Here is an 11211-nt window from a genome sequence, read left to right as displayed (position 1 = left end):
TAAATATTGAATTTGATAACAGTATTTGGTAAAGTTGGGATTTTAAGGTTTTGAAAAAGAGGGGAAGTCTCAGCATTAAAATCTGAAAAAGTTAGAATATGCAAACATCTTTTTTGTAATTTTCCTATTCCAGAGTTTTGAGTAAGGCCTTGTCCCCAGATAATTGTTGCGTAAGACATATGAGAGTGGAACATAGCATAGTATAAAGTTTTGAGAACTAGTTGTGGAACAAAGTGGCGTAGTTTGGACAAAATACCATTAGATCTTCTAAGCTTTGTGGATAAATGATCAAAGTGAAAATTCCAGGCTAGAAATTCATCTAGAATGAGACCAAGATATTTGACATGCTTTGTGAAATTTAAGGCGTGTCCTTCAAGGTAAAGATTCATAGAGTAAGGTACAGATTTATGTTTGCTTCTGAACAAAATGACCTCTGTTTTCGCAGTGTTAAGAGAAATTTTATTCGCACGAAGCCAAGAAGAAAGTTTAACTAGATCAGAGTTCACTTTGGTTTCGAGTGAATTCAAATTTGAGTCAGACGAAAGAAGGCAGGTATCATCAGCAAAGAGGTTGGTTTCGCTATTCAATATAGCTTGAGGAAGGTCATTTATGTAAATTAGAAAGAGTAGTGGTCCTAATACAGAGCCCTGAGGAACTCCATGTTTAACAGTTCGTTCCTAGTCCTTACGTTTTACGATTTTGAGATAGCATATTCGTCAGATTGTTACGTTTTCACACATCCCTTTAGAGCTTCAGCGTGGTGGGCAGAAAACATTCACAATCTGATCTCAGGTTATAATCTTCCCACTCAATACCAGACGGTGTCAATCGAATAACTTCGAACGAAAATCGCAATCGAACATAATCGAACACGATCGAATAATTGGGATTCGCAATCGAACGGCCGATTCCTGGGTAATATTCAATTGTGTTCGATTGCGTTCAAATCAAATAAGGTTCGATTTAGTCAACTATGTTCGATTGGTTCGATTACATTTGATTGATCTTCGATTTTAATCGATTGCGATCATGTTCGATAAGTTTGATTGCGATTAAATTAAACGGGATCACTCCTTTAGAGCTTTTTTAGTGTGGGCGTCCGAGCGTTTTAAGTACCGTACGAGGGCAAATAAAATCGAATACAATTGAATCAATCGAACGTAATCGAATATAATCGAACATAATCAAATCAATTGAACGGCAAATCTTGGGTAATATTCGATTGCAATTCGATTGCGTTCGTTATCGTTTTTTTAATCAATTGGCTATATCGATTGTGGTCAAATGGTCACCTTAAAGTCAATCGATAGACGAGTTTTAATGTTTTGATTTTGTACAGGCAGCCTGATGTGGGTGGGTGATTGCAGTTGATTATTGGAGGCAAAAAGACTTATATGATTTATATGGAGGCAAGTGAATATGAATCAAATTTTGATAACTACCAATCATATCTCTTCGAAATTCATGAATATGGTAAGGCGGCAATCTTTTCGCGTCGCCCGACCGCCTGTCGAAAATTGAGTAGAATTGAGTCGGTAAATTTGTCGGACCTTTTCTGTCAATGACATTTCCTTTGTTCAAAAATTTTTATCATTGCCGATTTTTTTGTGAGCAATTTCTAGTGCATTAGCGACATTTTGACTTTGTTTATTATTACATGCGCCATTTAGGGTTAAGTTTGCTTGCCTCTTACTTATGGTCTTTTTCCCTCCAAGAAATTTGGTGGTAAGTCACGTGAGTAAACAAATGACGTATCACGAAAGCCGTCTATAGATATTTAAAAACAATCAATCGATAAGCAATCCAGCTTCTCTCAAAGTCCTGATTATTGATTGACTCAAAATCTGCTACATTGCAAAAAGCCATACCCATAAAGTAGTTAAGTACTCTGTCCATCCTGTCCATCCAAAATTAACCAGTAGTTCACCAAGTAAAAAAAGTTACACTAGATCAATGAACCCACATTAAAATTCTCTCCAGCCTCAGAAACTTCCTTGCTTATAAAGAAAATAATTTTTCAATAGGATATTTTGTGCTGTATCGTTTTACTCTTATAAAAATCAATCTATTCCTACAAAGAAAATCAATAAACCAAGCAAGTCACTCATAAGTTTTAAGTTTTCTGCCTAAGAAGAAAAATCAAAAGTCTTGGAAAATATCAAAATGTTCAAGAAAAAATATTTTGTGGCAGACCAGGTAATTATTGTATTGTATGTACGTACGCTTTGATATTTTTCAATACAACGAAATTTCAGTCAAAGTTTAGTTAGATCTTCTGATTATATCATCAACAAAGACAAACAGAAGTTGAACTTATTTTAATTTTTCCCAAAATCCCCTAATTTACCTTTGTATAGACTGTTTGATACGAGCTAAAAAATTTTTGAGGGGGGGGGTCATTTCAAAAGTGTACGTACGCGAAAGGGGGGGGGTAATGCCAAAGAGTACGAGAGCGTACAAGTGGGTGATCAATTTTCACCGAGGGGTTTTTATGATTTTTCATTTATTTTACATGCTTGATTACCGCTCAACTTTTTGGAGGCAAAAAAGAAATAAAGATTACCAGGAGGTGTCAATCGAAACAACGCTGAATTAATACGTAATCAAATAATAATAATTGTGATTTGATTGTCAAACGCAATGGTATTACCTAAGATTTGCCAATTGTTGAACATAATTGAATTAATTGAATTTTATTGCAAGTATAAGTTCGATCATATTCAATTAATTGCTTCTACTTGACAATGATTGCTCAGATCACATTCAATTCAAAAATAATTTGATAGATATGGTGGGGCTGGATTTGGTACATGTCAGGAAAAACATTGTGAGGCTAATTTTTGCCCATTTGATGGTTCTTTTTGTACAGACTGGTCAATTGTCCAAATCAATGAAAATTAACAGAGTCATCTATTTTGTTCTTTTAATTTTCTTGTCCCACGGGTGGCTCGCGGGCGCCAGAGAGTGCTTACTCTTGGTACCACACCTGACTCTAGGCTTTGTCTTCATCTTGCCATTTTCTTTTTCTTTGTATAATTGTTTGTTTGAATGTTTTGTTGTATTGTATCATATTTGTTGGTATTGTCGGTCGAGCAATTGGGGTGTGATGAGATTATGTTGAGGGTAGTGTTTTGATCCATGAGAGATTTTCAAACTTTTCCTAGACATAAAACCAAAGTACTTATTTCTTTAAGAAAATAATATATGAAACTTTGGGTGTTTTAAAAAGATTTATAATAAACATTGGAACAGTAGCTAAAATTATGCATATTGAAAATGATTTGAAAATAAATAAAATATAAAAATATAACTTGATATGGCAATATCAATGCTCAAAAGAATGTTATGCCAAAATCTTGGAAATTTAAAATATTTTTGTATTGCAATCAAGTCATATGATAACCAAAGAAATGAAACCTTATTAATGGTTTTCAAAGTAACTTAAAAAAGGGAACTGCGATAAGGGACACATAAAGTCTATACTGTCTGTTTTAAGCTAATATCAGATCTCTGTGTTTTTCTCTTTCTTATTTTTATGGTGTTTTTTTTGTCAGGCTAGGTTTAAAAAATTATAAGTATATAATTATAAAAATGAGCAGTTATTGTTTAAAAGGTGCAATATCACTTGTAATTGAATTCTTTAAAGCCTTCAAAATCTTGAGCTTGTTCAGTAATGATGTATATTGCTGCTTTTTTGTTTCGTTTTTTTGGTGTTACTGATAATGTCATGTTTTCTTAAAGCGCATCAACCTCAACCGCATTTATCTCCTTGGCAACTGTGTCTCGTTTAGAATTTAACATGACCTCTATTTTGGCACAGATGTCAAGAAATTAATCTTTGTAGAGGCTTTTATTCTTCTTCACTTTCTCTTTTAATTCCTTGTATTGTCCAATTATATTGTGATTACCAAGCATCTCCTCCATATAATTTGCCGTCTTGGATTCCGGTTGTTTCATGTTTGATATGGATAATACAGCTATGAGTGGAGTAAGAAAAAATTGCAAATTATTAAAATAGCCCTCTAAGAAAATATGGTTAAAGATTCTTTAACCATACGTACAAGGGAGAAATTTAAAATGTCACTTTTTTTATTGGTATTTTTTGTAGAAATTGTCGTCCTACATGTGTTTTTTTTATAAGCATTGCACTTATAAGCATATCTAGGCTCAGATATGGGGAAAAATTAAGCATATGGCAAGCATTGCTTCAGCCTACAAAAAATATATTTCTCCTGATTTTGGCTTTTTTGGTTGGAATTTCACGGATTTTCAGTATTTCGCTAAATTTATGCTTTAGATTTAAGCATCCCCTCAAGCATTTTTGCAGCCTTATTAAGCTTTCGACCTAAGCATCTCTGAGCCTGTTTTCAGATTTTTGTATGGTTATAAGAAAAAACATGTACTTGTTTTCGTTCTCTTCATTTTGTTCTTTTGATTTGAAGCACCTCTGGTCTTTTGATTTGTAGTATCTTTACCTGAAATTTTCAGAACAAAAATAGAAAATAGCTCAGTTCCAAAAAAGTAGGTTTGTTTCTAGAAATGCAGCCAGGTGTGACTAGACAAATCTTAGCTGACTGGAATTTTGTAATAAAAACAAATTAGAGGTTAGCTAATTGAATCTTGAGTGTTATGTCTGGATGTCTGAATTATGATTAAGATTTGTATTTAGAGATTAAAATATATTCAGATACTCACAAGTTTGCTTCTTTGAATTTGTTTTTGCTGAACGCGGCGTTGATGCCATCTCCATTGCCAATGATTTTGAACAGCATGGGGTATCTAAAGAATGTATGAACTGCAATACAAGCAATTCAATAATTTCTAGAATTAAAAATTTTTGTTGTTTCCAAATCTAGACCTATTTTAAGATTTATTCAATTGTAATAAGTACAATTATAATAGTTTGATTACTCACCACAACTCTCATCTGTTGATATTGTCAGTGTTGCAAATGGTGTTGTTGGGGTCTTATTTTGTAAGGACCTTGTCAGATTTCTGTTTTCCAGATGGGTAATAGATGTTTCGATAGCTTGAAATTACAAAGAAGCATACAGTGTGAGCAACAATCTCTTACAACAAACGTATAGGAAGAATCATGTTTATTATGTTGTCAAGTTGTTTACTTGAACTTACATTTTTTTCTTTTCAATTCAGGACTGTTGACCACCATGGAAACGTCTTGTATCTCAATATCGTTTGGTTTAGCTCTAAATTGAGTGTTGATTTTTAAAAGTTCATTTTATTTTATGGTTTTAAGCTTGTTCAACAAAGTTGGTATAAGAACACACACACAAATGATATTTAAAATGGATTTTAGTTTTAAAATAAGTTATTTGTATTTTACATGATATACACTTTCTCTACAGAATCATCTTGAAGTTGACAAATCGTGAGAAACGTCTCGATTCTAATCATCAAAGCCTTATCTTATGATGAGTGTACCTGTGCTTGTGAGGGGCTCTACTAGCTGACTGAAATCACCTTCACCGTGCTGTTGTAGCTCTTCATCTGTAATATAAGTCTTTCAATCTTCAAGATGATTTTCATCTCAATATTCCCAAACTGCAATATCTTTTTATTTTTGGCAAAATCAGAGGATGATTTGTTTCTTAATCATTAATAATTATACCTTAATTTTCTTTATCACTCGGTTCGTCTCTTCCTTCATCTTCACTTTCATCAACTAAAAGTAGAATGGAAAATTTTTTTTAAAAAGATTCAACGTTTTAAAACCATTGAGAAAAAAAATTAAAAATTGTTTAAGATACCGTATAAGAATTACATATACCTAGTTCGCCAAAGCTCTCCTCGAATATACCATCAAGGTCAACAAATTCTGAGAACCTCTATAAAAAGAAAGGTTAAAAATTTTTGAAGTAATTTTCAATTGACAGCCGTTGCGCATACTGGCCATCTCTATAAATACTTATGGAAATCTTACATAAATATGCAAATGGTGTTTACCAGTGATTTTAATTTCATTTGCTTTCCACAGTCAAAGATTTTAACAAAGGATGGGATGAGGGAATTGTCCAATGCGTTCCAAATCCTCTTCAATTCTCTAAAAAAAACATAAAACTAACAAACATCATACTTGTCAATATTATAGGATGAATTTACAACATTTAAGTATTTTGGCCTTGTGGATGTTCCGATAAGCGTTAAAAACTCATTTCTTAAGTATTTAGGGAAATTTCACTTAAAGTTATTTTGGGGTTAAACTTACACATATTCCTTCTTTAAGGATGAACTTCGAAAATGATGAGGTCTTGGAAAATAGATAACGTCGTCGTGATCGTGAAACATGATTCCCTCGGCTACCTCTTGCCAAGCTTTCATTTGAAGGAAGTCTGGAATTCTTTGAAAGTGGCATTGCCAGGCTTTTGGGTATTTTTCTAGTAGGTGAAATAAAAAAGTGTGTTTTCCGTCTCGGCTTGAGAAGCTCCGCATGTTTACTAATTTCGTTTTTCTCGTTTTTTTGTATAGAACCAATACTCTCATCCCAATCATCGTGGACTTGAAGGCGTAAAAAACAGTTGGTTAGCACATTTTCAGGATGGCGATTGGACGTGTGTGTACTAACTGCCTTCATGAAACAGAAGCAGCGTTCCTTGTCCTCCGCATTTGCTGCACTCAGATCCATTATCCTGAACTGTTGTGGTGCATGGTCAATCAAGGCATGAAAATACTGCCCAAATAGCTTTCGTTCCGTAATCTTTTGGTTCTGTGGTAGCATTATGCGGCCATGTGCCTTTTGTACTCTTAACTCTGTGTGGTAAAAGTTCTATGTGATCGCCCATCTAAAAAAGAACCAAGACAAATTGCACCTGTCTGAACTACTTCATAATTTTAGATCCCATACTACTTCACACAGAGTTGAATACGATTGGTTCCGTGGTAGCATTATGCGGCCATGTGCCTTTTGTACTTAACTCTGTGTGGTAAAAGTTCTATGTGATCGCCCATCTAAAATACTAAAATATAACCAAGACAGATTGCACTGGTCTGAACTACTTCATAATTTTAGATCCCATACTACTTCACACAGAGTTGAATACAATTGGTTCCGTGGTAGCATGAAATGTACAGGCAATTGTGTTCAAAAGGAATTGCCTTTTTAGAATCAAATGAAAAGTATAAAAGGTTTTCTTTCCTTTATTGTGATGAAAAAGAACCTTACCATGTCAACACATGACAAGGAAAATCAATTTGACGGTTTTGTTAGTGATGATTACATTATTAGGGTTTTGAAAGAAATAAAACCATCAGAATATCTGTCTGACAAAACAACAAAAAAGGAAAAGAAAATATCAGAATTCTTTGTTGCCCAAAAGACGAGAATGGTTCTGTACTCCTCGACACCCTAGAAGAGGAACAGCAAAAGAAAGAGCAGGCAAATGATACTGAAACTCACCTCCTTGATAAAACTCCATGCTCTAAATATTCTAGTACCAGTAAGCAGCCTGATTCTGCCAAGTGGTACTTAACGCGATAGCAGGGAGGTAAGAGCTGCCCTGAAGATTCTATCACCTTGTGAGCATGTGTCACGTGATCGACTCGCCGTCATATTGCTAGCAATTTTTTTCCTGGCAGAGGTACTATTGATAAAACACACAATATTATAGCCTTTCGTTTTGTGCTTGCTAATTTGGCTGATGAAATAGTTGTTTGCAAAGTAGCATCCATCACTCGAAATGGATCTTCCATTCCTAATGCTTCCAGTGAAGATGAATCTGTTCGATGCAGACTTATTCCTTTAAAGGAAACAGGAATGAGCACTTTTATCTTTATATTTCCTGAATCTCTTACAATGACAAAAGAATTAAAAGCATCTCGCATCCTTGAAGAGATTGCTATGAAGCCAGAAAATGGTTCTAAAACATATTTTACCATTTTGCCCTATTTAAAAAAAAATCTGATTGATCGTAGAAATGACTTGGATGATGAAAAAAATAAAGAAATCGTCAAAAAAGCTTCCAAATCATTGCTTCCTCTAGAATTTCAAGAAGTGGAAAGCATAGTTGAAAGAAAAGTAGACCTGAAAAGTCATGAATTCTTGTATCTTGTCAAATTCAAAAACTCTGAAGAAACAGCTTGGTTGAATTATTCATGCTTTGATCGCCCTTTTCGCTACAGTAGAGTTGGACTAACAACTCCTTTATTTGCTGATGTTTCTAAAATGGATAATGAAGTGAAAGGAAATTCTGTAGCTAAGTGTTCAACTAAGAAAAGACAAGCAATTCTGTTGTTGCATATCTTGATAAGCCTGAAAAATTCCTAAAATAAAAAATGAAAAGGACAAAACTCCTCAGAATGAAAGATTTGAAATAAAAAAAACGTAAGAGAGCTGGTCAAGCTTGCATTGGAACAAGAAAAGTCCTCCACTGAAACCATTGGCTTGACTAAACCTGCGAAGAAGCAAAACCCAGCAAGCTCTTCAAATAAGAAAGCAAAAGGCAAAACTGTTTCAATTTTTGATAAATTCAATTACACCTCGAGTCAAACTAATTGGCTAAATGATAACTTCTGGAAAGAGGTGATGACATTGTTCGAAAGAAGTTACCTAGCCCTTAAGGGTCTTCAAGATCCTATTAAAGGGATAATTCAATACTAGAACAAAAGACGCTAGCAAATAAACTTGTTTCATTTTATCCAGTAAACTTAAAAACGATTCACGGAAAGTTTGTGCGGGAATTGCGAGAGAAATAAAGTTGAGATAGACTAGCACCAGGAGCTTCGAAGCTTTCAAAATGGAAGCGAAATAATTTGATCAGTGAAACGTTTATATTTTTACCACTGATTAAATATACTTTTAGGTGTCTATAACATGTTAATATTATCAAAATCATAAAGTGTTTTTATTCAACTATCTTAGTGCAAAGTTTCAATGTTTATTTTTCTATGATGCTGAAGATACAAGAAGATATTTAATATCAAGGTTGCATTCTTTTGCTAACCAATTTATACAGAACTATCTCTTCTCTTGCTTTTTTCAGTTAAATAACAATGTAGTCAATTTTGAACACTCAAGAGGAGAAAGAGATTTCTATTTTCTCTCGAAAGTGTGCATATGGATCTGAGAAGTGAAATGAAACTCATGAACAAGACAAGAAAGACTTGTTCATCTATCTCGAAAGTGTGCATATATGGATCTGAGAAGTGAATGAAACTCATCAAGACAAGAAAGCCTTGTTCAAAGAAGATTTTCATGGTTCGTACTTCAAAATATGGGACAGAAGAACTGTTTACATTTTATTTACGTTGTTAACTTGAGTGAATGTGTAATATTGTGACTGATGTTGTTTGAAGTGGCGATAAATACATATACTCAATGATAAAATTTTATTTACTAGGCAACTTTTTTCCCTATGAAGTGCTACTGTGTGAAAAAATTCTGAGGGTGCTTTGATTGAGAATTTTTTTTTGAATGGAAAGAAATATTTTGGAACGCAACTTCAAAGAGGAGGTCATATTATTATTCAAATACTTTGCATCACTCTTGATAAAAGTGAAGCCATAAAGAATTTGTAAATACTTTATATAGTTTTCAAAATCCAAATGTATATACAGGAATTTTGTAATGTGATGTTATTTTTTTCAAAAAATGTTTTATGCTTTATTTACTATTTGTTATTTTGTTCATCTGCTCTTGATGAAACACAAGACCAATCAAATTGTAAACTTTTATCGCGCTCGACCAATCAAATTCCAGACACGTTACCATAATATTTTGATTTGCGTAGTATTGGATTATCCCTTTAAAGGTGCTAAAATTTTTCTAAAAATGATACGAACAAACTGATGCCAGTCAACACTTACGATGAAAGTATTCAAATTCACCATGTCAGAAATAACCATTGCGTGTTGTCGACTGGTCGAAATGGGAAGGTCTATGTTTATGATAGCATCTACTCAAAAGCTGATATAAAATTACAAAAGCAGTTGTGTCAAATTTACAAGTTTTTTGTTGAAGATGTTTATTTTCCTAAAGTTTTGAAGCAACACGGAACTAATGACTGTGGTTATTTTTGCATAGCTAAGCATATTCCAGGCTCGGATATGAAGAAAATTAAATGTAAGTTTTCACCAATTTTGGATTGATTTTCGCGAGCCAATTTCTTTCAAAAATAAGGACTTATTTCCACGAGCACAGAAAATATTTACGCGAGGATAATTTCGCGAATCAGCCCCTTTTTGAACTAATTTCTTTTATTTTCTTTCCTAAGGGTTTCGACAAAAGTCATGATTAGTTTTTCGCGAGGATTATAATTTTGAGGAAAACTCTAATATTCATGCAAATTAATCCACTTAAGGTACAACCAGAGCAGCAAATGGAAGCAAATTTTAAGATGGGGGGGGGTCTATGTTCTATGTTCGCAGCCTCAAGTTTAACGCTGTTGGTTTTTGTGTGCCGTTTTCCTTCTTGGCTTTTTTTAATTTCAGGTTGTTGTTACCCTTCAAGTAACCTCAAATGGATCGAAAATTCAAGACTTCACATAACCTATTTCTATATAAGGGATGGTTTGTAATTTTTCAGATTGAATTCTTCCTGTTTTGTCTTAAAGTCCGCCCATTTTCATTTGGAATAATCGTTGACGATTTTTATCAGATACGTTAAGGTCATGAAACAGAACGCATTTTTATATAATCACAAATCCTCTCATGAAGACGAAAGTGAAAAATTATTGTGTGTGCTTTAACAGTCGACAGCGCATACCTTATTGGAACTAATTTTCGTGGGTTTTAATTTTAACGTTTTTCGCTGTTTTTCGTCAAAATCGCGAGAACTTGATCTCGCGAAAAATTTTGAGAGTTGAAAACCGCGAAAATTAATTCCCGCAAAATACAATTTTTTCCAATTTTATCGAAAAATTTGAAAACTCCCTAGGAAAATGAAAGAAATTTGTCCAAAAAAGGGCAAAACCGCGAAAATTAAAACCCGCGAAATGCAATTCTTTGGATTTTTTTTCGACCGCGAAAATTAGTTCCAATAAGGTAAGTAAAGCTCGTAAAAAGTTATTATCCAAATGAAAATGGCTGGAATCTTGTCAAACCTTCAGTACTCTTAGCGTATCACTTAGTTTTCATTACCAGTAAGGATACAGTAAGAAAAATTGAAAGTTAAGTTTTGTATTTGATATTGGTTTTACTATTTAATCTGATTTTCCAGGTAGAAAGATCAGATGTCACAGAAGATTGGATGTTTTATAA

The 11211-nt window shown here is 33.6% G+C and overlaps 1 protein-coding gene across 1 annotated transcript; it reads right to left on the bottom strand.

The window, feature by feature from the left end:
- Positions 1-5630: 5630 nt before the first annotated feature.
- LOC136818085 (uncharacterized) lies at positions 5631-6736 on the bottom strand. Its single transcript, XM_067074443.1, has 5 exons — positions 6496-6736; positions 6227-6395; positions 5965-6061; positions 5789-5846; positions 5631-5683 (listed from the first exon to the last, which is right to left on the bottom strand). The coding sequence occupies exons 1-5, from the start codon at positions 6734-6736 to the stop codon at positions 5631-5633; spliced, it is 618 nt and encodes a 205-aa protein (XP_066930544.1).
- Between the last annotated feature and the right edge of the window lie 4475 nt (positions 6737-11211).

Source organism: Clytia hemisphaerica, unplaced genomic scaffold (assembly GCF_902728285.1).
Source record: "Clytia hemisphaerica strain Z4C2 unplaced genomic scaffold, Clytia hemisphaerica genome assembly, whole genome shotgun sequence".
Taxonomy (NCBI): domain Eukaryota; kingdom Metazoa; phylum Cnidaria; class Hydrozoa; order Leptothecata; family Clytiidae; genus Clytia; species Clytia hemisphaerica.
This window is presented reverse-complemented; position numbering and strand designations above follow the sequence as displayed.

Coding starts and splice junctions, on each gene's coding strand:
- LOC136818085 (XM_067074443.1), bottom strand. CDS start 6,736: ATGCTACCACAGAACCAAAAGATTACGGAACGAAAGCTATTTGGGCAG. Junction 6,396..6,495: donor CCACGATGATTGGGATGAGA/GTATTGGTTCTA, acceptor TTCACCTACTAG/AAAAATACCCAAAAGCCTGG. Junction 5,847..5,964: donor AAATGAAATTAAAATCACTG/GTAAACACCATT, acceptor TTCTTTTTATAG/AGGTTCTCAGAATTTGTTGA.